Below are 25,325 nucleotides of genomic sequence, written 5' to 3'. Positions count from 1 at the left end.
TTAAATGCATCACTTACCCCACTGCACAGCATTAATTGAAGCAACCCCTGCTCCCTCTCTTCACTGGTGGAAAAACATTTGGGTTACAGGGCTATAGAATCACTCAGGTCATTGGCTCCTTGCCCAGGTGGCAGAGCAGCCCCACCGGGACTGTTTGCTGTAAAGGAGAAGGAAAGAACCGCTGCTGCAACTCTGGCCAGAGAAATGCTGAGCTATCAGGGTTGTGCCTGCCATGAGCCTACAAGTGGCTGCACAGACTCTGAGGCCCGCGGCTCTTGATTTCAGGAGAAGCAGAGGACACCAGGAAGAGCTGCTGGCATGCAGCAGCGTGGCTTTCAAAGTGAAGTAGGTGTCTGACTAATACAATGCATCAAGGCCGGGATGATTTGCAAGGGGAACTGCTGGGGAAGGCTTGTCACCACCCACCCAACATGGGGATATCAGCACCGCTGGGTGTTGGGAGCATCCCCAGGTCACACAACTGCTGGTGAATTCTGGGCAGCCATAGCAGTGCTATGATACCTCCACAGGTGGTAGGAGAAGGTGGGAGCAGAGCAGAGCACCCTCTGCTCACTCATGAGTTCTTTCTCCTCTGTCACTGATCTCAGGGAAGCTGAGGCTCTCATAGTAGCAGGCAGGTCCATCTCCTGCACCATGACCCTAGAAACCCTCCTTCTTTCTGGGGCAGAGCAACACAAAAAGAAAACCCGCATGTCAGATGGGTGCTCCTGCAGTGCAGAACAGCTCCTTTCCATGCTCACATGCCAGACTCTGCAGAAGAGCCAGACTAAACAAGCCAGGCTGTGTCAGCAGAGGGAAGCTGCTAGCATTTGTATAGAAAAACCTACGGGTTTTCTGAACAGCAAGAAGCTTCCAGTGCTTTGCTCAGAGAGATTTCCCTTTGAAAGAGGGAAGCAGAAGCTTCACCTTTAAGTTCCCATCTGAAAGTCCTCCTGAGCATGCCTGAAACTATCCAAGCCTTTGCAATGCTGAGTGAATAATCTACACACACACTTGCAACCAACAAGCTTCACAGATGAGGCACTTCCTACGTGAAGCATTCTCAATGCTCTCATCATTGGGATAATACATAACAGAGGCACCACTACTTGCTCCAACCCAGCACAGATACATACATTAAAATACTACCTATTGCCAGGACCATGTACTACCACCTCAGCACAGACTGAGCATGGTAGCACCTCCCTCCACTTTGGAGAAGAAAGCCAGAAGCCCTGAGATGTTTCACTGCTGCTAAAGTGGGGCCATTAAAACTCACAGGCTGCAGCCAGGCATTGGTGACACCACAGCTTCACTGAACTCTTCAGGCAGTGACATTACAGGTGGCATTAAAGACCAGCAGGTGATCAGTGCACAACGTGTGATAAAACCCCATTGTAATCATTCAGCATCAGGACACAGGGATGTGGCATCTCAGGAACACGGCTCTGATGATTTATGATGCACTCAAGATCCTCCAATGACATTATTTATTTGCATTACCAAGAGGACTTAATTATTTCTCCTTACATTACAAGAGATACTGAGAGCTTCTATTACAGAGAAAATAATTTCAATCAGCAAACAGAGCACACACCACAACCAAACATCCATCGCAAGGAAAGTCAGATGTCTGATGAGTTCATATTTCAAAACCTCACTGTATACAGCTGCATGTACCTGAACTGCACAGACTGACCCACAAACAAGGAGACTACTTGTAGCAAAGCTGATCAAGCCTTTCAGTGGGTAATGCTGCAAAAAAAAAAGCGCAGAGTTGCCAAAAGAAAAGAGGAGAAAATAAGGCAGATTTAGGGCAGCAAGCCAATTTTCTTGGCTGAGTTTTGGCAGAAAGCAAAGTCCACTGGTCAGAAGAGGAGCCCTGAAGTCAGCAGGCAGCTCCTCATGTGCACTAATCCTATTGCAGGCTCCTAGAAAACAAGCAGAGGGTGATGGCCCATTCCCAAGCACACAAAGCTAGAGGTGCCTGGGGGTGCCCATGGCAGCTCAAGACCTGCTGGTTGCCTCCTCCCCTGAGGGCGTCGCTGGTTGACTCACATGGAGCATCTTCCTTCACAACTGCTGCTCAAATTCTCTGCAAAACTGAAAAATGGCATTGAGCAAACCTGTGGGAATCCAAAGGGATGTCAGACGTGTTTGAGAAAGTCTGATTCCAGTACATGGCCTTTATGCTCCTTGCAAGAAAACACTCCTGTGCTTTCACTTAGTTCTCTGGAATCAGAAAAACTGCCTTAAAAATAACAAAATCTTCCATTACGAGGAGAAAACAAAAACAAGAAATCCAAACCCCATAGCCCTGCTCTTATTGGAAGCCACCCCATCTCAGTCTGCTTTGGGAACTTGGATGGCTCCTGGAGAAAGAAGTCTGCAAAACTAAGGAGGAACTGGTGCTCAGAGCCCTGCTGAAGCAGGTTGGGTGGAGGCAAGGCCATCCAGCATGAACTGTCTGCCTTTTATGTCCAGCTAGTTGATGTTCCCCTTCATATCTAAAAGGCCCATGTGCTCATCACATCAAATACTTCTTCCCACTTGTTATTTAACCCAGAGCCTTTAGGACAGATGCAGCAGGGTCCGCTTTTCTCCCAGCTCTGCATCCTTCCATGAGCACAACAACACAAGAGCTTTCTTCCCCAGAGTAGGGAAGAGGCCAGTCCCCATGTTCCTGCCTAATGATAGTGTCCACTATTCAAGCTAATCCATGGCTAAATACAAATGTACAGCCAGCTCTCTCAGTACTGGCATTTCTACAAGTTAAACACAGTAATTACAGCTCGAAGCATTCAGGGGAGGGATACACAACTCTGCCAATGAATGAGGATTCAGTATCCACTTGACATCATCTCCTGGAACATGAAAATCAGAGGGATAATAGCTGGGGTGGAACAGAAACATGCATGGATGCTGGTGAATTGGGTCACTGGTGACCCTGCCTCTCCTTGGGCCACTTCTCCAAGGGCTCATGGCCGTACCACCAGGACCAGAGGCATTCAGATGGGCTAAAAAGGGTCACCATGGTCTCTGGAGGTGGAGGAACCATGGAGATGTGGTACATGGTGAGTGGGCACAGCGGGGATGGGTTGGGGTTGGATGTTTTCTTGAGTCTAAAGCATCCAACAGCAGGCAGCAACCGAGCAGCTCCATTCACTGTTTAGAATATTTCTCTCCGCTGAAGTTTTTGCCATTCCTGTTTCAGTCAGTTTAATAAAGGATTAGTTCTCGGGCATGGCTGCATTTCTCACATCACTGAGAAATAAACATCGGGCTCATTTTGCTTTGCAAGCTGCACAAGAGCGAGAGAACTCATCCTTCCCAAGAGCCACATACATAAGGCCCACAGACCACAGCCTGTGCAGGACCACAGCCCAGCAAACACTCAACATCCCTGATCCAGGGGTCTTGCTCCTGGAATGTGAATAAAACCAGCTTCTTAATTAAGTCCTAGTATAGATTTCATTTTCATCCCATTAACTGCTTTGCCCTACATGCATTTGCTATGCACAGCAGGATTCCCCTTACCCCCACCTTGTAAACACGCAGCCAGCAAAGATGAAACAGCTTCATTAGTGCTCGCTACTCTTTAGGCACCAGCTTCATTTTTGCTTTAAAGTGCTCTTAAAAGAGCCTTCTTACTGGCTTCCAGGCTGCCACACTCCAGCAGAGCCGAGATGCATGAACCAACAACAAGAGCAACACTTCATTGGAATCAGGAGAGAAAACTGCACAGCCCATAAGGAAACCCATGTTCCGGGCAAGCCCACATGTACCACAAGGCAGGTGATAGGAGAACAAGGGTCAGTAAATCAAAAGCTTCAGAGCCAGTGCCATGTGTTGGTTCTCTTTTTGCCGGACAGTATCACAGAATGGCCTGGGCTGCAAAGACCCACAGTGCTCATCCAGTTCCTCTGTTATGTGCAGGGTCACCAGCCACCAGCCCAGGCTGCCCAGAGCCACATCCAGCCTGGCCTTGAATGCCTGCAGGGATGGGGCATCCACAGCCTCCTTGGGCAACCTGTTCCAGTGCGTCACCACCCTCTGGGTGAACAACTCCCTCCTAAGATCCAACCTGAACCTCCCCTGTCTCAGTTTCAAACCATTCCCCCTTGTAGCATTGAAGGAATGAGAGCTGGCAGAGACATAGTGGCACTAAAACCCAGCAAAAAGAGATAAAGTCTTGATAGCACTTTCCAAACTTCACATACGTAATGCTATTGTGGAATAGAAAGTACCACAATAATAGCAGGATGGCAAAGCTGCAGCAACCATGGATACAGAAATGAAGGGAAAGAGCCACTTACCTTCAAAAGGCCTCAGGTAGGCAGGGATCTCCAGCAAGAGATACCCTCATTTCCACTGCCAACCCTTAAATACGGTCTGCAAAGGGCTGGATCCTGGCTCCATCCCTTCCAGTCATTCAGGTGCATTGCATGCAGCTGAGCTCCCCTGTGTTGGCCCTGCCTTCCCACCAGGTGCTCCATCACTGCTTCAAGCCACGATGTAGCATTTCCACTACAACAACTTTTCAGCTTCCTTTTGTTTTGAGTTGAAAGCCCTGGAATTCCCAGCATTCCCAAGTAATTCCCATAAGTAAATATTTTCCACCCAAACCCGGGCATTGCAGCAGAGCCAGGGGAGGAAAATGCTGGTTTGTGCCTTGGTACCAAGGGCAGCCACCTGGAAGGACAAGGAGGAACAGTCAATAATCTGAGCAGTGAGTTTGACTTTCTCCAGCACGAGTAACTGCTAACATACAGAATCACGGTTGGTTGCCAAAAACTTCTGGTAAAGCTTCTCATTTGGTGCTGGGTTGTTTTTCCAAAGCAGAACGGAGCTAAACAATTAGTTTGAGGCAGCACTTGGATGTTTACACGGATATCAGAATGAGCTTGGAAATGAACTATGTGCCAAGCAGTGATGGGCTGCTTGAAACGTGTCAGGGCTCTTTTAAAGTCCCGGTTTCTTCTTTGTTTTCCTTCAAGAAACAAAACTCCCCAACATCAGGACGGCGCGTCCCCAGGTCCAGCCCTCCACCAGTGGGAGTCAGCACAGGCGTCACCGGGGCTGCGAGAAGAGCTCCGTTGCACAGAGCCATGGACCAGCAGCACTTATTTCAACTGAATTAGCAAGAAAGGTCTGGAATGGTTAATTGAAATTATTTAGCCATAATGTTTTGCCCTTCTCCTCCTCTCCCCGGCATAATGTTTTCTAAATTGAATTCCTTTAACAGAATCCAATATGCGGCAAAACTGTTGTTCCAGAGAAATGTAACATTTCAGGTCTGGCTCACAGCCTCCCCCACAGCTCCTGCAGGCAGCAGCTCCCAGGGACCCCCATTGCTGTCCCCAGCATCGGGTGCTGCATCTCCTCCCTGGGGCAATGACACAGGGCTCAGCACCAAGGGCTTCCCTTGGACCTTAGGCAGCTGATCGTGCCAGAAAGTTGGGGAAATCAGTGCTTAACCAGCCACAGCTCCTGCTCTGGTAGCTTTCCTGCATGTAAATTAAGGATAATATTGTGGAGACCTTCCAAATAATGGGGAAAAAGTGATTTCACGTTGGCCACTACCTTGAGATCCATGCAGTGCTGCTCCCTGGAGTCACAGGGCAGACGCAGAGACAGCAAAGAGCGCATCCATGCAGCAGGAGCAAGTCTGGTAAGCACCCTTCCAAAAGCAGAGCTGCAGTGGCAGTAAGCTCCTGGTGCCAGGGCAGGAACAGCCTCCTCCAGGCTACGAGCTGCACGAGTTCCCAACTTCTTCCAACATGAGTCTGTCTCAGAGGGATTCTCAGGGTATAAATGAAAGCATCATCTCAAATCACCTTTTTTTTTTCCTAAATAAAAACTCATTTACACAGCAGTTTTGTTAACGTTGCAGGCCACGTTTCCTGCTCACAGACTTCTCAGCAATTTATTCCAGCTATTTTCCTCCAGCAGATGCACAACCAGAAAGGAATTCTCCTCCCAGCAGAGATAGGAGAGCAGGATGCTCATCTTATGGCTGGAGAAAGCTCACCTGCTCAGGTGCTGTTCAGAATTACATTTACAAAGCACAAAGACAAAGCAAAACGCACTAATTGCTGTTGCTCAGGAGGAGCAACTTCTGCCCACCCTACAATACAAAGCCCCCAATGCGATACTTACCTGCAAGTGAGCTGCACAGAAATGGTTTAACATTTACCCATCGTCACTCCTACATTCCTGCTGGGGTGTCACCATCCTGGTGCTCCCACGTCTCCATGTCCCTGCCCCAAGCACACCCTGCACCACCTGGCTTGGAGGCATTTCGTTTCTTGTGCACACCCATCCCTGGTGATCAGCTGAGTGCACGGGATCCACGTGTGTCCAACACTTTCTATTCCAGCAGCAGTATTAAAGACTCCTGCAGCCAGGAAGGTTGGCAATTGGATCCCTCTTAAAATAGCCAGCCCTTTGCATAATGTAATCTCTTGTCATTCCTGTTAGATAGCAGAGCTCCAAGTATTTAAACAAACTCTTGGCTTGCTTTGCTGATGCCCTGCCCCTAATGGGTCAGCTGGGGAGGTTTGCCATAAGGATGACTTTAATCCCAGCTGTAAGGATGAGTTGAATCCCAGCCCAACACCGGGCTGCAAAGGCTCAGTGATGGCGTTTGGCAGCTTTAGGGCATAAACACCCTGATCCCTGCATTCCTGAGAAGGGGCAAGTATCAAAGCCAGCGCCGTCCTCTTAGGGACCTGCAGGCTTACACATCTCCAGGGTGGGGAATTGTGACCTAAAAAGCCCCAAATGTTCTGGCAGCTCTGCTGGCATTGAGCTGATAGTGACTGGGGTGTAAATGTGGTCGGGCCACTTGTTGTCAACAGCCCCTTCCTTCCACCTCCCCATTCATTCCAGATGAGCTGGGGGGGGGGGGGGGGGGGGTTATTTATTCATTATAAATACAAACTTTCTGGGCACAGGAGTATTTCCTCACTGCTGGGGGCCATTGGGATCCCTTGCATTGGAATCATTGGAAATCCCTTCCAATGGGATCCCTTCCACATCCCTGCTGTAAGAGCAGACGTGGCATCACCACATGGCATTGAGCAGTATTTGCTGTCTGGGTGCTGAGTGCAGCAGTGCTGTGCCTGGGGCAGGGAGGGCTGAGCCTGCAGCCCCTGCGTTCACTGCCTTCAGCTTCTGGCTTGCTGAGCCCTTCCCCACCAGCAGCAGCCCCTCACCCTGCCTGCATGTTGGGGAGGAAATGAGCAGAGCGATAACGGAGCACTTTTGGCAGCTGAGGGAATATTCTGTGCTATCTGTGAGATAAAGGGATATTGCTTCCAGCTCTGGCACAGGCTCAGGAATGAGGGGTGGGGTGAAATCACACAGCTGTGTTGATAGCTCCTACCTGCTGCAGCCCTGGGCTTTTGGGGAGAGCCTATAAATTCCAGGGGCACCAGGATGCTACGGGATGCTGTGCAATGCTTTGGGTTGCACAACCCCACCATGTTCCCGTCAGTCAATTTGTGTCCCCCTCCCCACCTGAGCTCAGTACAAAAATCCATTGCCCGGTGCTGGGGCAGCTGTGTGGCCTTGGAGATGCCCCAAAGCTCTGCGTGCCAGGTGCCAGAATCAAGGCAAAATGAATTAATGGAGATTTCTTTGTGTTGTAAGTGGAGCCGAGGGGAACATCAGCAGAGTGTGAATAGGAAAAGCAATCCTCCCGTGCTGGCAGCTGCCACGAGCAAAACTACAAGCAGCAGCCTGAGAGCGAAGCCCGGATCAGATGCTCTCACCACATTAAAAGAAACCCTACTCTCAAACAGAATCAAATCAGAGCTGCAAACACATCCTCAGGCAGCCCAAGGCGTGTGCAGCAAAGGCTTCATACCCACAGTTCATAAGGAGCCATTGATTCACTCCAAAGCTGCAGGGCTACAAGCAAGATTGTAACAGGACAACGGTTGCAGGTTGCATCCCTTTGGATAAAGCATTCCCACAACAGGATCAGCCCCTGTGGGATAATTGCTGGAGGTTACTTGGGATTAAGTGTAATGTAAGCATTGTTCAGGTGATGGGGAAAGGTGCAAAAGCAGAGTGCAGGTGGTGTGCAAGGAGTCTGCTGTGCAGGAGTTCCCCAGGCGAGCAAACTGCCCTCAATAAGAGCACAGAGAAACAAGAATGGCAATGCAATGCTGGATGGCAGGGGATGGATGGGATGGGATGGGATGGGGTGGGATGGGGTGGGGTGGGATCGGATGGGGTGGAGCTATTGAAGACATCCCCAAAACTGCTGCAGAAGTGAGATAAAAGCAGTGGGAGCTCCCTCTCCTGGTGCTCACTGACCGAAGGGCTGTTGATGGGACACGGGTGCAAGGGACATGCATGAGAAACCCTGGGGTACACCTGAAGCCCACAACAGCTCCGAGTGCTGCTGCTCACCACTGGGACATCGCCGCCCCAACACACTTGGCAAAGCCACATGCTGGGGACAAACCCGGCTCTGGGAGGCAGCACAGAGGCTGGCGATTCCTCCCTGCAATGACCAAACTGGACACCAACGTGTCCAAGGCCCCCAGACTTACCCCAGAGGTTGATGCTCCATCCCTGGAGACTTCCAAGGAGAGGCTGGATCAGTCCCAGGGCAGCCTGATGGAGCTGTGGTGTCCCTTTGCATTGCAGGGCAGTCGGACTGGATGGCCCTCGGAGCTCCCTTCCAACCCCAAGGCCTCCACCATTCCCTGCTACAGAAGCAGAGGGGGCACACACTGCAGCTCAGCAGCACCACGGGGATGCTCAGCTGAGGCAGGGAACATTCAGCCCCATTGGCAGCCCTGTTACCTTCAGGATGGGACGTCAGCTCCACGCAGGAGATGGGACAAGCAAGGAGAAAACCCCAAACCAGGCGGTTGGTTGGGCATCTTTGCGTTGGCTTGCAAAGCACCGCAGGTCTTATTGCCCGCTCCCTTCCTTGTGCCCTCAGTGGGGAGGACGAGGGCTGCAGCACGGCGGGCAAGCAGAGGCCAAACTCATTTTAAAGCATTTCTTTTCCTTTTTTTTTTTTTCCCTTTTTTTTTTTTTTTAATTTTTTTTTTTTATTGATTTCATTGAAAACAGAACAAGAAAAATGATCGGAGCCAAAAGGCCACATCTTTAAAACTGTCCAAAAACACCAACAGAAACAAACAAAAAAAAATATATATAATAATAATAATAATAATAAACGTGACGGCGTTATGAACCTTCTAGAAGAGATGAACAACGAAAAATAAAACAAAACCCAGCCTGTAACTGCTCTAATTACAGTATTGAAGATAGATGCAAAATAAGAAATGAAGGTAACGACCTGCCCGGCCATCGCACAAAAGGCGACGGCGGATTTGATTCACACTACGATCCTACCGAGTTAAAAAAGGTTTGGTGTTTTTGTTTTCATACTAAAATCGCTTTGTTCTCTTTATACAACGGGATTCAGTTCGTATTCACGTGGTGAGCAAAAAATCACACCAGAATTCAGCACCGTTTTCGTTTTGTGGGGTTTCTTTTCTTTTGGGGGTTGTTTTTTTTTTGTTGGTTTTTTTTTTTTATATAATTTTTTTCTTTTTTTGTCTTTTTTTGGGGTCTTTTTTTTTTTTTTTTTTCCTTTTTTGTGTTTTTTTGTTTGTTTTTTTTTTTTAATGCCAGTCTCCGATATTTCGGTCATGGTAAAAAATAAATCAGTTCATTGAAACCTCATAGCGTGGGGCTTAAAAACCAACCCAAAGGTGCCCAGCATGGAGCGTGCTGATGGGAGCAGACGGGCTGCTGGCATCGGCGTCTTCTCTGCAGCACAGCCCCGCTGCTGCGCGCCATGGGGGGGCTCTGCCGTGTTTCTGTCGTCCGCTTTATCCTTAGAGAAGGGATCTCCTGTAGCAGTCGCTGTCTCACGCCATCCCCTTCATCGCTCCATCTCTGCAGCTGCCACAGGAGAGGGAACATCCTTCCAGCGATGAAGCAGATGCTGGATCCGCCGCTTGGCTGGGAGCTGGTTGGAGCGCAGGGCTTCGGAGAGGGGTTTAGGGAAGCGTCTGTGGTCGGCTCGGGGACCAAAGGGGTTAAGCACGGTGGATTCCTTGTCATCAGAAGAGTAAAAAGCCAATGGGTAGCGAGGAGGCATCGGTTAGAAACGCGCAGGGCAAGCGGGAGTTGGACTAGACGACCTTTAAGGATCCCTTCCAACTCAAAACGATTCTATGAGGCCCCACCGCGACGTCCTGCGAGACGTGGGAGGAGTTCAACCAAAGTGAGCAACGAAACCAACCGGCAGAACCTGCCGGCGCCTCCCTCCCGCCCTGCTCCCCCCGGCCTTCACAAAGAAAGTCCCATCAAGTACTCAAAGTTTATTACAAGTGAACTGGAGATGACTTGGCATGAGCGATCCATTCGATTAGCAACGTTCAGAGGACGGGCGGCTCCCCCTGGGCTCTGACAACACTTTGAACATTAAAAGACGGAGGCCAGGACAGCTCGCATGGGGGGAAAAAAAAATGCAACAGCCACCCCTCGGCACGGTAAGAACCAGCAGCTTTCCAGGACCAGGAGGGGAGAACAACACCACAGAGGTGGGATTTGCTTTCACTTATTCCTCAAGTAACAGTCGGTGGCACAGCCCTAAGTGTCACGAACCCCTGGCTTTTCCTCGAGTGGGTTTTCTCTCTTTAAATGGAAAATTCAGACAGTATGTGAATCTATAGGGTTAAAACGAGTCAGTCTCTGGGGAGCGGAGCCTCAAAAGGGGCCGGCTGCCGTGGCAGAGCTGGTGTCGGGGAGCCCGTTTTCCTGGGTGTCCTGGGACGAGGTGCTCGCCTGCCTCTGGGCCAGCGCTGAGCTCGAGTGTTTGCACTTGGGTGAACCGCACTGACAGCTGAAGAACTTGCCTTTGATGTCCCAGAATCTGTCACCGTAGTCGAAGCTGCAAGAAAGAAATGGAAACGGGGTCACCGTGATGAAGGAACACACGGGAGCGAGAAGCTGGGGTTGGCAGCACCTGAGGCAATGCAGCATCAGCGCATGGAGCACGCTGGCGAGGCACAGGCAGCAGCCCAGATCTGTACCTACCCAATTTCTTCTCCGGCCTCTATGTGCCTCGTGCTGAAGAAGGCGATCCTGGGAAAGCGGAGGTCCTGGTGAGACATGAAGACTCGCACGGGAATGAGGTTTGGCTCACAGAGGTGGTTTATAAAGCGGCTGATGTTGCCATAGAAACGGGCATCTATGCAGTACACCTCTCCATCCTAGAGGGAGAAATGTTGCGTGTTTCATTAGATGAGATTGGTTTTAGAGTTATTACTTCTACTCGTTTGTAAAAAAGAAAAGCAACGACCAAACTACCAGTCCTTGCGCTAACACTCCAGAGAGCCTCAAAAAGAATGGCCAGGGAAGGCTTAAAAGGACTAAACACACACTTCTACCTTCAGCACAGCCCTGAAAATAGTTTCCTGTGGAACACTGTGCCCCCATGAGCACAAAGACCTTTCAAAAACGCTCTTGATGGTGGCTGACATATCAGAACTCCCCAGACCTGCTCTGCTGCAGCACCAGTTTGGTGCAGTGGGATTTATGTTCTGGGCAGACCAACACCTTATGGGTAAAAGCCACTGGACAGGGGAACGGGCATCTGTTCTGTCCCTTAATTGAACATGACAGCTAGGAAACACCAAGCCAGAGCCTAGAGAAAACAGTTTGTTTTGCAGATAAAAGTGAAAGTGAGAACACAGAAATTCCCTTTCCAGAGAGCCCAGACAGCAGTTATACTTTCGTTTCCTTGAAAATAAAAGAACCCCCCTCAGGGCTTTTTTATTCCAGCACAGAATGACTGTGCAAAGCAGAGACTTTAATTACAGAAGCTAATTTCTGTTGCAAAGAAGCCAAAAGCAAAAGGATCCATTAGCAGTGCTCAAACTCCCTTTTGGGCAAGCACCTTGCAATCTTTAATGGATGAGCTGGGTCAGATCACAATGCCCAGCTGGTGCAGGAGCCCAAGGAAGATGTCCCAGTGATTGGGGAGGTATCACCCACAAGGTCCCATGCCACACAGAGTGCTGCAAGCTCTGATTTCAATTACATTTAAATCCCCTTTGGAAAGGGTTCACTCCAACCCGAGTGAACATCTGGGAAGACCTGAGCTGTTCACCATACAAGCCAAGATGCTCTTCTTGAGAAAGGAGAGGAACGCAGGCAGCATCTCAAGGAGGACAAATCCCAGAGCAAAGTGCTTCTCACCTTGCTGCAAGAGTATCAGGAACGTCGGAGGCAAACAGAGCAGAATGGGGCAAAAGGAGACTCCCCCTTCAGAGCACACAGATGGACTCTGCAGACACCTGCATCACTTCTTATACCTAAGATCTTCAGTGCTTAAAAAGGACCTTGGGATGTGGCACTTACGGATGTGTTGTGGTGGGCATGGTGGTGATGAGCTGACCATTGCATTAATGACTGCAATGATGTGACTGCAAGACCTGGCATGCTGAGTGATTCACCACACACATGGCCCCCAGTGACGGCTCAAGGAACAAAGACATCAGAAATGACGTCCCCAACACACTTCAGCACAAACCCCATCCAGACCACTCCTTCAGGACACAGCAGAGCCCTAATGCTGCCCTCTCAGGCCTTGCCCAAGATATTTTCCTACTGCTGGGAATGCAATGGGACCCATTGGGCTCTGCCTGCCCCCACCACTGCTTTGGGCTTCTCCTCAGTGACTTGCTGCCTGTTCCACAGATGCCCCACTCTGAAGGTGCTCTGATAAAAGACTGCGTGCTTGTTCCTGAACAGAATCCAGATGTTCTACCTGAAAGCAGCCAGCCAGGGGTTAACCTGAAGGCCAAGCAAGGCCCGGGCAGTCTCTTGTTCATAAATGCAGAAGCCAGCTTGAAGTCCCTGCTGCTCTTTAACCTCTTAGTTACAGTCTGACCCCTGCTCTCAGACTTGCTACAAGACTCACTACTTATCTTTTCTCAACTTTAATGTCTGTCACTTAAAAAGAAAAATTATAATAACAAAGCAAAGCTTCTTTGCGACTAGCTGATGACAAGCACAAGACAAAGACTGCTTTACAGCTTCCCCTGGAAGCCGCCCCACTGCTCTGATTCCCCAGTTCACCTTTCTCCTCTTCTCCCTTCCCAAGAAAAGTCTGAAGTGACGCTCGGATGCTTCAGATCACACTTTTCAAAGCAAGATTTCTGCACTGAGTCAGCCCTCTGCAGAGCAGCGCAGGACAACCAGCAGCAGGAGAAGCCTCAAGCCCTTGCTAAGGTGTCTGTCGGATCCCTTTGTAAGGGAGCAGTGTCTCTTTCAACTTTCCAGCTCACACATCAACATCTTTTTATGAAGAGCTTACAGAGCTGCCAATCAACACCACCACAAGCCTGCACACTGCTGTACACACACCTGAATATCAGCAGCTGAACAACTGAACTCAGGATGTTTGAGCATTTTTAATAGGGAAGCATCTTGCACTGAGCCTGCTGCGGGCAGCACGTAACGCTGTGGCCCAGCACTGCTGGGCTCTGTTACCATTTTAACAAGCCCCCAAAGTCTCCTCTCCACAACCTTACGTTTCTAACAAAACCCAGTGAGAAAGCAGCTCTGCTTCCAAGCTTTCAGAGCACGCTGTACATCAAGATAGAGACAAATACTCTCTGTGCTCCTTTGGAGAAACAAGACCTTGGGTTTACCTCCCTAGATACAGTACCTTGTTGTCAAGGTCAAAGAGGTAGGAGTCCTCTTCACGGACGTCTGCCTCAGAGTCGGATATCAGCTCGCCAACATACCTGCAGGCAAACAGGAAAGGCAGGAATAAGATGCTTGTGCAACCAGCAGCTTGGGTTTAACACCCCTTTCCAGTAAGAGGGGAAGGAAGGGATGCAGCCACCATCACAATTCATAGCTTCAGCAGTGCAGGTCATTTCAGATCCAACCAGGCAAACGCACCTTTGCCAACTCAGAGCAGCTAAAATCTGTCTCCAAACTCCGTCTTTTTCAGGGCAACATTTTTAATATTAAAAACGGAGTTTTCTTTCCAACAAAACTCCCTCTTTCTTTTTGCAGTCCTCTTTGTTGGCCAAGATCAACATATTAATCCAACTCTCCTGAACCCACCTCCTGTATTATACTGTCATATCTGTGCTGTTTACATTCCAATGTAAAGTGCCTGTTTCCCATTCTTCCTACATTTTAACTGATTACGTGTGCTGTGTACCTCAAAAAGTCCTGTTTTAAGAGTCTCAGGTCTACTCAAACCTGGCAGGATGCCTGGAAGGACGTAGGCTTCTTTCTCATGCTCCTCAAACCAGACTATATCAGAGCTGTGGTCTGATTAACAATCACGTTGCTGTAAAGAACGGGTGTAAGGCAGATTGCAATCAGGCCCTCACAAGTACTACTGAATGTGTGCTCTGTGGTCTGGCTTGCTGAGCAGGACCAAACACAAGCACCACTTCTGACGCCCCAGACAGACGCTGGGTTTGATGCAAAAAGTTGCAGGAGTCTCTGCTGCACCTGCATTCCCACATCTGCCTCCTGTCCCCAGCTTACACAGTTCTAGGCCGTCAACCCACAACACTTCCTGAACTGAGCAGCCAGCAATCAAAACAAAGACACACAGGAGGAGAGGAATTGAGCCAGAGGGAGGAATATAAGAAACAAGCCGTAGCACAGTAGATTCTGGTACCCAGCTCTCCTCACTCAGCCTTTGACACAACACTAATGAATTATAAGCAAAGGACTCACAAAACAAATATTCTTCATAACACCAACAGATGCTTTCACGATCTGCAGCCACCACGCCAGCAATTCCCCTTCAGCTTTCAGAAGCATTTTAGAAGCATTAACCAACCATATCCACATCCCCTTTTGGCTCGAGGCAGCATTTAACTTCAGGGCTCAGGAAGGAGAGCCACGAAACATTAACCTGGAGCAGACCCACGCACTCCGTGACCGGGGATCGTTTGGCTGCTGTTCCCAAATCTAAGCAATCTGGCAGAGCTGCTCCTCCAGGCCAGGAGGCTGCTGCGGCCGTGTGTGATGCTGCTGTTCGCCCCCACTGCATCTTGTTATTTATTAAGAGCTCCCACAAGGCTGCAGCATTACTGGAAACCACACGCTTGCTGGTGACCTAAAGCAATAGGAAGATTGTGGCCAGAGGGAGAAAAATTGCTGTAGCGTGGCACAATAGCCAGCAGCAGCTTGGAAACAGCTGAACAATGCTGCACAGAGAGGCAGTGCTCAGTGACAGACACTTCAGGGTTACCATTCAGTGGAACAATAATCCCACAATCTAATTAAAAACTGTTGTTTCCATGTTCCTTTATAGACCACTCCTGCAACTCCTTTCCTTTTCAGTACTGCTTACCAATACAAACTTCTCTGTAATTTGCCAGGTCCAAAGTTACAGAAAGATGCACAAGGAACACAGCTTCCTACTCCAGGAAGGGTCAGAGCATCCTTCTTCACGGCAGGCCCAAAGTCAAGGCAATGTCCTCCTTCCTAGCAGGATGCTTAGCTCACTGAAGGCAGTAACTTCACATTGCCACTCATCACTATGAGATCAGAGCACGTCCCATGCAAAAACCATCCTTTCAAAGCAGAGGAATAACCCCAGCACAATGGAACTGCCTGGTCAGGGCGCTGCTCCAGGTGATCAATGCAAAACACTCTTCTCCAGGTGCTGACCCTGGAAGCTGCTGTGTCTAAGCAGCCCTGAGCCCCACAACACCAAGGCTTCTTTGCCAGAGGTGAGGAAAAGAAGGAACAAAGGCAACACATGCAGTATTGCAGAGAAATAGCACAGCTGGCTTGATGAAGAGAAAGGCTGGAGTTGGTGAGCTGAGCAAATCACAAGTGTGTGAGTGAGAGGGATAGGGACAAGACTCCATACAACATCAATAACCAGCTCTATAAAACCCCAGCACATACTTTCATGAAGGGCAAGAGTCCTGCCTTATTTAGAATGTCTTAGCTCTTTAGTACCACAACGAAGAAAACACTTTTCAAACTGTTTACTGAACAACATCAACCACTTTAAAGCCTCAAAACCGTGTGGTTCAGCAGCAGTTTTTGCAACCTGATATAAATCTTAATATTTTCGTTCCTAAGTGCGTTATTGAACCAGGGCCTAAATTTGTACTGAATGCCAAATCTTTCACTGTTTTGATGAATCAGACTAAAGGCAAAGCTGTGACACTGGGAAACCTCTTGGGAAGTCAGTCTTGAAGCAGAAAATGACCCTATATAAAACAATTGTTCCCAATTCCCTCAGCCTTAAAGGTCTCCTACCCAATGAACATGGGATGCACTTGCAGCACAACCCAGATCTGTTTCATTCCTCACTGCTCATGTGTCAGAGGGGTAGCAGAGCCCAGAACCACGAGCTGACCACAGATTGCAGTGAGATGGAGAGGGGTGGAGAAAGCTCCACGCTGCGAGGAAAGGACAAACAGAGCAGGAAATGGGATCAGGAAGCCTCACAGTGAGGTGAGCAGCTCTGCTCTGAGCCAATTTGATTTGCATGAAATCATGTGCAAAGCATGCCAGCCCTTGGGAAGTGATGTGTTTGTGTGAGCTAATGAAAGCTGAAGGAATAACTTACTCGCACACAAAGGTTCCCAGTGGAATGTCTTGCATCGTTCGCACACCCCAGCCCATCTTTTGCGTCCGATAGAGCTGCAACCGAGTCCTGGAAAAGAGGAAATGAAGCCACATCAATGGCAGCACTGAGCAGGAAGGCAGCAGGGGAAAGAGCAAAAAAGAAGAAAACCCTGTAACATCCAATCAGCACAAAGAGATTATTTCAGCATTCAAGCCCTCTGTTCTCAGTCTGGTGCCACTATACATGTGCTCCAAGGACCAGGATGGCACTGCCTCTCCCTGCCCAGCTGCAGCTGGTGAGTGCACGCCTGGTGACTGCACACATTAAAGACTGGGGAAGAGGGCAAGGCAGCAGATGCTCCATGCTGGTGCACAGCTGATGATTCACACATGGGATACCTAAATCCCACCGCCAGCAGTTCTTTCTCTTCCACACACGTGCCTAGCTCTCAGGGGAAGGTGGAAAGGGACTTCAGGCTCCAAAGGGAGAGGTGCTGCACGGGGAGGCAGGAAGCTTACAGTGAATGAAGAACACCTTGAGCTAAGTGCTCTGATCCCTTTGCCCTCTGCTGAGGCCAATGCATTTAGCAGCTCCATCATATCCAACTCCCTGGTGGAAACATTAGGAAGAAACGCTGCAACTTGAAACTTCTTGGTGTAATAGCTGCTCTGTGGAATTTTACTGATGGAGTTTATAGGCAGAGAAACAATCCCGTAAGTCATTTTGTCTCCTGCTCAGCCAGAACTTGAGTTAAGTGCAGGATGAACCACCTCCAGGGCTAGGGAATGTTCTCTCTTTCCCCATGGGAAGCAAAACCCCCTCAGCAACACAGTTATCGGAATAAAGAGAAATCTGATGCTCACCTTAACTTCACCCTGTTGGTTTTTCCAGTACTCCTCTCCTCTTCCCCCCCCCCATTCCCTCTTTGCACTATCAGCTCAAACCACGCTTCCTCTCTAGGGCCGATGGTTTAATCTCTCGGAGCTCTCCACCTGACAAGTTACACCCAGGCTGCCCATGCAGACCCAGCACCCTCTGTGCACTTTGTGGTCTGAGAAAGACCAGCACAGTTCCCCCACGTGCTGGGGGCAGCAGCATGGCACAGATCCCAGCTGAGCTCACTGCCCACTGCTGATCATCCCTACCTGCAGCGCAGAGGAACTCCCTGCATAGTGGCACCTGCCCAACTCTGCTCCATCTCTGGAAGCTCTGTGCTTTGTGGGTCTGCATGCAGAGCTGAGGCTCTGTGGTTTGGCTGTGGTTGTGCCACAACAGTCTGTGTGTGGGTTCTCACCTGAGCCCATTCTGCACCACCCGGTTCCTACAGGTCCGCCAGCACGAGCAGGCATGATTGCACTCAAAGATCAGCGGCGGCTCAGCCATGTTGAACTCAGGCAGGAGTCGGCCGTCCTGAAGAGGAGATGCATTCAAGACAGGGTTAGTTTTCTCTTCTTGTGAACTTTCCCAAATGCAAAACAGATGAGAGGACCCCTATTGCAGAGGCACGTCCTGACCTCTCCAAAAACAACCTCAGAACTCAACTTCTGCACAGGCTTTGCTCTGCCCTGACTGGAGCGTACAAGCCAATGTCAGAAACAGCTGACAAACAGCAAGAAAGCATTCAGGCTTTTGCTGCCTGGTATCACCCTACGCACCACCACCAGAAGTATCTCACAATGCTGTGCATCATCATTAGCATCCTTTAGCAGTCCTGGAGGGGAGAAGCAAATGCTTTGTCTGTCTCTGGAATAAAGCCTAAACTTCCACATTACAAGGCCAGCACACCCAAGTTCTGTAAACCACATTACCTTCCCAAATACCTCTCCCAAAAAAGCTACAATTCAATTATCTACCAACCATGTAGGATTAAGTAAGTGATAGAGGCAGTTCATCACACTAAACAAATTTGGCTTTGATGGTTTTAAAGATGTAATCACCTATTAACGTGTAAATAAAATGCCTACAAAGCAAAGAAAGATGCCAATACTCCCCCTGGGAGAAACTGAGATTAAGAGAACTTCTGATCTTAGCATAACCTGTCCAAATATTAACCTCAAAACCTCCTAGGAGGATGGAAGCACACACTTACCCAAAACAAACTAGGCTTCTGGAAATGATGAAGTTAAAACATATTTACTTTGCACTCATCCAGAAGGATCCCGATAAATAAACGTAGCCAAAAATCTCTCTCCTACCCTCCCCCTGTTTATATGTCACAGCATTTTCTATGTCTTTCTGAAATGGAAGCTGATTTCACGCATGGGTTATTAAATGCTCTCTATCACATGGGTATAATTAATGGCTCAGCTGGCATGACAGAAACACAAACAAATAACACTGGAAAAGCTTCCCTGAGTACACATTTTGTTATTATCACATACACCTCAAAGCCAAAACTGCAACTCCAGGCATTTTAAAACAAAAAGCAGAGGAGCTGAGCAAGGAATTGATTTTAGGTCCCATTAGAAATCCTGAATTTTGCAATATTCAGTTTGCCAACCAAACACGAAGCTGTGCATCCTCACCTTATCATACCAGCAGCGCATACTGAGTTGACCACACATGCAGTTACTGGAGGAGCAGTCGTCTATACACACGCAATACTGAAAGAGAAGCAGAAGGGATCAGCTCCAAGTCACTCCAGCACAAGTGAAAGAGCAACTTCTCTAAGTGGGCCAGCGAGCAAAACCACAAGTCTTCACTTTCTCCTGCCTGCTGCTGGAGTGCCTTCCAGACTGTCCTAAAAGAGGCTACTGCTGCAGCCCATTAGCCATAAAGATAACCAGACTCTTCAGTTCAGTGTCATGTTTACTCAGTTCTTCAGTTCTATGCATAATGAATGTCAAAGGAGTCCAGCTTGCAGAAGAGGATCCCGTCATTAGTCACCTTCATCTTCTCCCCACGTTACTAACCTTCCCCAGTGTCGTATGAGCTCCACATTGAGGACAAGGAAAGCTCTGAAGTCGCTGGGCAGACAGCATGAGGAAGGTCTCCAAACAACTGGCTAACTCTCACAGCCAGAAGAGAGGAAATGGATAAAGAAATGGGAGCTGCACCAGGCAGCACCAGGCTGCTGCTGCAGTATGAATGCGGAGGTGAGGTGAAGTCTGGGAAAGGAAGAACAGCAGAATCCCTTCTCCTGGAATTTTGGACTACAGTCTTGGCTTGAATTTGGTATTAGGACAAGACATTCCCACTCTGAATGCAAAACTTGGTCTGAGGTGCAGTGCACTGCGACTTCTCTAAATGCTCACAGAACAGAAAAAAAACACAACCCCTCACCTGTAAATGGGTGATGTTTCTATCAATGTCCATTGGGGAGGTGACACAGTTCTGTGAGACATACTTGTAGTTGCTAGGACAAGGCTCACTGTCCACTGAATTGATGCAGGGAATTGGGATCCTCTCGTAGCCCCGGGCAATGTCTCTGTCAGAGGCAGAAAGACAAGTGTCACAACAGCAAAGCTTCCCCAAACAAGAGGCCATTAAATGCCATCCTGGGGTAGAATTAGTGTCTTTGATCACTGAGCATTCAAAGCTTGAACACAATTCAGATTAGAGCAGAGTTCATTTTCTTCCACTCTGCCTTACAGATTGTTCTTTGTGTTTGTGACTATTTCCATTTGGAGGATGAATTTACAAGTCACTGACTAAATCAGCCATGTTTGCAAGTCCCGCTAAGCTCCAACTGACCTTCACACCAGTTTAGAAAGCACAGCACACACTTACAGTCCTTTCTTAAACCAGGCTCCCTGCCTTTCCCTGGACAGGGCTGTATTTCAGGGCCCACAAGTAAAGCCAGTTGGATTCTCACCTGCTCACTACCTTCTCTATCTGGACAGGTTTCTCAGTCGAAGATTCTCTGAGTGTTTTGTTCATCTGTAGAGCCACCCAGACCTGAGAATTAAGGCTGGAGCACTGCAGTGGAGTCTCGCCCTCCTTGTTCTTTAAAGTGACATCCGAGCCACGGGAAAGAAACAGACTGCAAAACAGCAAGAAAAGATGAGCATCCCCAAGAGAAACTGCACAAGGGGAAAATGAGTCGAATCACATTCTCCAGCCAGCCCTTAAGGGACAATGTAGCATCTGTAGCAGTGAATAATCACCTGAGTTTTCTTTATAAGCATGGCTCAGTGAATCCTTCTACATGAAGGTGCTGCCAGAAAACACAGACTGGAGCTCTGGGCACATCCTGCCCTGCTCCAGGCATGATAAGTGCCTTGTTGGTGACCAGCCTAACTTCAGGCAGGCTGGAAACTCTTTCTGGCAGGGAAAGATAAGGGGTGGGAACGGTAGGCTGGAAATGGATAAGTCCAACCAGAAACTTGCATCGGACTTGGCCCTCGTTTATACTCACCAGCTTTTGGTGAGGACACATGCTGACTTTATTCCTAGCAGTGACTAAACAAAAGAAAAGTCTCGTTACCCTACTACATCCCTAAGAGCTCCAGGACTACCCCTCATGTTGATTCTTTTCACACCAGCTCTGGCAGCAGGCAGTGTTTCACACCCACTGTGCCTAGATGCAGGGCAACAGAGAAGCAAGCCCTGCATCCCAATTTTGGTCTATGCTTAAATGCCAAAGGTATTTCAAAGCTGCCCCAAGCTTCCAGGCAGCACCCGGCCCGAAAGGAGCAACCAGGGGAAAGGAGAGCAGCAGCAGGGCTGGAGCTGTACTTACACAACACACTCATAACGGTTCTCTCTGGCTGCAATGTGCAGGGGGGAATCTCCATGAATATTCACCGCATGTAAATCACACTTAGCAGCCAGCAGAATCTCTGCAATGTCAACACAGCCAGAAAAAGCAGCCCAGTGCAAACAAATATTTTCCTCCTGGAGGGGAAAAAAAAAAAACAACAGAGCAGAGGCTGTTTAGTGCATTAAAACCCGACTGCTTTGGGAACTCCATCATCCTCAACTCTACACCTGAGGCATTCAACACGTAGCTTCCATCTCCTCCCCTACACTGCTGGTTCTGGCTGGGAGTCCCGAGGCAGGCAGGGAAATCTCAGCAGAGCTGAGCAGGGAGTTCTCACTCCAGCCACCTCTACACACGGAGCTGGGGAGGCTGTATCAAAATGCTCCATCGCCTTTTGCACGCAAACTGTCTATCTGCTATCCATAAAAACAATCTGGATCAATCCACGAGAGGTGACAGACATGAATGAGCACACTGGAAAAGGCCAGAAGCTGAGCTTCCCCAGCCCAGACACACAGCAAAACCTGAATGTCTCCCAAGCTCCAGAATCGAAGAGAAAAAAGTGCTTGCTGTTTGCTGAGCAAGAGCAGAGCACAGGCTGTAGGGTATATGAAGGTGCTAGAAAGAGAACCATGAGCTACACAGAAAGCAATCAATCTGACTTTAGGCATCTCTTAAATACTGTATGTACTCATCTCTCACTAGCTGCACTAGAAATAGCTGAACGCTCATCTATTTGATGGGGATATTTTAAGCAATCATACTCTGTTTTCTGTTACAGTGCACAGCACACTTTAGAGTCCTTCCCCCTAACAAGCCCTAAAGATGCCCAGTACAACAGTGCAATCACAGAATGGCCTGGGTTGAAAAGAACCCCAATGCTCATCCAGCTCCAACCCCCTGTTATGTGCAGGGTTGCCAACCAGCAGCCCAGGCTGCCCAGAGCCACATCCAGCCTGGCCTTGAATGCCTGCAGGGATGGGGCATCCACAGCCTCCTTGGGCAACTTACACCAGGAGGCTGTTAGCATGCACCAGGGAGTGGGGAGACGTCTTTCTGCATGGCTTCTGCCTCTTGTTACAGTAAAATCCAGGAAAAATCCTCATCAGCAACACGTGCTGATCTATAAAAGATTAATCCTGTTGATTGCACGCCACATGCTGCTACTCAGACACGTTACAGACACCTAGATTTGCTACTTTGCTTTGCACTGGCTACTGCCTAACAGCAGCATAATTACAATCAAAAGCGTTTCTCACGGAGTATGATGTTTCCTAGCACAAATGACATTACCTCTTAATGGCTGCAATCAGGAGACACTGAGCTGTAGGCACAGTAACAGATATGTGATATATACATCTGCTAAGGGGATATTTTTCTTTCAAGTGAATTGTTGACTGAGACAATTTGATTTTCACCATTTAACGTGTGAACTTTTAACTGGCAGCCAAAGGCTTCTGTGGGAGCTCAAGCAAGAGTCAGTGCAGTCTGTGCTAGGGATCTGAAGTCATGCAGTCATGCAAAAGCCCCCTCTCCAACCTTGACTTTGGCTTTTATGAAGAGTATCAGGTCCAGAACTGCCTGGAAACTGTTTAAGTTACCAAGGAACAGAGGCTCCGACTAAGAAAGGGCTTTCAGACTGGGGAAAGCAACTCACAGCTGGGACCACTCTGAACTCTGTGGGACAAGTGTGCCAGCACCTACCCCTGCCAGCACCCAGCAGACACCAGAAAAGGCATTCAGGGGGACAAACATGATACAATGCTTACATCCATCAGATGCAGAAAACACTAGCAGCCCTGGACAAGAAAATATATTGTCATGAGGTGTGCTAGGGCTTGAGATGATGGCAAGGTAAGTACTTTGTTGTAACATACAGAAAGCAGAGAAGCCCAGGCTTCCCTTGCAGGTACTTTAGGAGTTTCAACAGCAGAGGGGAAGAAGTGAGAAATGCCCTATTAAGAGAAAAGGAGCGTTGCTGAGGTACTGAATCTCTTGAGCTAAAGCGTGGATGTGCTTCCCTTCTTCCCCCCATCAACTCCCTCTCATTTTCTCTTCTTCCTTGAAAAGCTCTGTGAAATCAGCTGGCACAGAGACACCCAGAGCTGCTGGGCCCACTGAGCTCCCAGGGAATCCATGTGGGAGGAAGAGAACTTCTTCCTTGCTTGTAAAGCTTCTTCTAGAGTAAGGAAGAGCATTTTCCCAGCCAACACTCACTGTCACTTGTGTATAGAGATCACTGTGCCTCCCTGTACAGAGCCCAAAGTTGGTGCTCTTGGGCTCTTCTGGTTTCTAAACAGAGATTGCGGATTATTTCTAAAACAGATTCCAGAAAGAACCTCACATTGTCTCGAATGTTGATGTCTGACCCCTTTGCAAGCAGTAGCTTCACCAGCTCAATATGCTTGTACTCAGTGGCCCAGATCATCGGCGTCCAGCCTCCATCATCCTGGGAAGGGAAAGAAAAGGGTGAGACAAGTAGAACAGGCACAGCAGTCATTTGCTGGCTTCCACAAACCTAGGAAGCCATGGCAGGGTGCGCCTTGCTGGCAGCCACAGACCCCTTTCCTCCCCACATCTGCCTCACTGCAGTGCTTCAATCTATGCTGCTGCAGGGAAAGGTCCCTCATGGTCCAGCAAGATCCGAACCAATCTGCCACACCAGATCTGAGTTTATTTGCAGCTGAGCACACTGGAGATGGGTCTCCAGGGTGTTCAAATCCAGCTGACAGCCAACAACACACGAAGAACATCCTGTAAAAGCACTTGCAGAAGCTCAGCTACGCTCTGCAATGGTCAGTGCTAAGCTAGACCTATCCCACAGCACGTGCATGATATCACCCTTCTGCCAGGAGGAGCACAGTGGCACCCTTCGGAAATTCAGGGTTAAGGGGAAACTGTAAATGGAGACACATGGAAGGGAAGTTTCCCTGACATCAGTGGGGAGAAGGTTTCTGCAGCAGGTCAGAAGGGGAGATCCTCACCAGAAAAGAGCAGCTTCTGTACCGCACAGAAAGGCCTCACCTGGCAGTTGACATCCATCTTCCCTATGGACAGGAGGTACTGAACAACATCGTAGTGCCCCTTCTTGGCAGCCAAGTGCAGGCACGTGGAGCCCTCTGCATCCTGGACACAAACAAAGAACAAGTACTCAGAGAATGTCCCCTTCCCACATCCCCACGTCTGCAGACCCCCAGTGATGCTCAGCAACACCAGAGAAGTCATCAGAAGAACATCAGACAAAGCAGAGAATTCCAAAAGCAGCAGCAATCAGTACTGGCACAGAGCAGAAGCAGCTTTCCAGAAAGCTCAGACATGCAGCCAGTGCAGAGCAGAAGGGTGAGAGCAAAGGCTATGGGAAGAGATGCCTTTATAAGCACAGGGAAGATACCAGCCGCACCCCCCGGTTGCTCCCCTTCCCCAGCAGTCAGTCTCTGTGTTGAAGAGCCCAGAGGAGGCAGGAACCTCTTACAGAGACACAGCACTACACATCTGAAAAGTAGCCTTGCCTCAACCTGAAATGCCCTTTATACAGCTTTTCACTATGTTTATTAGCACAAGGCTTAACCCAGCAGCTGGCAGGAGGGACCAAGACCCCAGAGTGCCCTCGGTCATGTACCCAGACTGGGGAAAAAGCACAACAGCAATGGCTGAAAGAAAAAATGCTTCTGGGAGCAGAGCCTATAGAGTCTGGTCGATGGGCAGGCTGGGGCTGTGAGTCACGATGGAGACACTTCCACACCAACACCAATACTCTTGGCTGGAGTCTGATCTTTATCAGACGCTCTATCCCAAGAGTTCAGCTTACAGCAAGGGCTGGAGACCTTGTTTCCTTCCTACTACAGAGTTTTCTGATAGAGGACACTCCCTTGAAAAGAGAACACAGCACAGGGATGGGGAGCAATAATGGGAAGCCACACATCAGGGATCATACTGAGGGAGTTTCCTACGGGCAAAGAAGAGTTTTTCACTCTCCCTTGAGAGCTTGACAACTGAATAACATCACAACTCCCT

General features: G+C 49.0%; 1 protein-coding gene across 13 annotated transcripts in view; it reads right to left on the bottom strand.

Annotated features, from left to right (window-relative positions):
- Positions 1-9,072: 9,072 nt before the first annotated feature.
- The window catches only part of EHMT1 (euchromatic histone lysine methyltransferase 1), a 79,048-nt gene continuing 62,795 nt past the window's right edge, over positions 9,073-25,325 (bottom strand). For all 13 annotated transcript variants that reach the window (XM_072352348.1, XM_072352358.1, XM_072352353.1 and 10 more), the window contains 11 exons: positions 24,336-24,437; positions 23,656-23,760; positions 21,291-21,445; positions 20,424-20,591; positions 19,892-20,036; positions 19,135-19,212; positions 17,904-18,019; positions 16,610-16,696; positions 13,715-13,793; positions 11,077-11,252; positions 9,073-10,930 (listed from right to left, as the gene is read on the bottom strand). In XM_072352348.1, the coding sequence (XP_072208449.1) occupies positions 10,747-10,930; positions 11,077-11,252; positions 13,715-13,793; positions 16,610-16,696; positions 17,904-18,019; positions 19,135-19,212; positions 19,892-20,036; positions 20,424-20,591; positions 21,291-21,445; positions 23,656-23,760; positions 24,336-24,437 (1,395 nt within the window). In that variant the 3' untranslated portion in view covers positions 9,073-10,746. The remainder of the gene's footprint in view (positions 10,931-11,076; positions 11,253-13,714; positions 13,794-16,609; positions 16,697-17,903; positions 18,020-19,134; positions 19,213-19,891; positions 20,037-20,423; positions 20,592-21,290; positions 21,446-23,655; positions 23,761-24,335; positions 24,438-25,325) is intronic.

Source organism: Excalfactoria chinensis, chromosome 18 (genome assembly GCF_039878825.1).
Source record: "Excalfactoria chinensis isolate bCotChi1 chromosome 18, bCotChi1.hap2, whole genome shotgun sequence".
Taxonomy (NCBI): domain Eukaryota; kingdom Metazoa; phylum Chordata; class Aves; order Galliformes; family Phasianidae; genus Excalfactoria; species Excalfactoria chinensis.
Note: the sequence above shows the minus strand (reverse complement) of the source record. Positions and strands in the feature narration are given on the sequence as shown.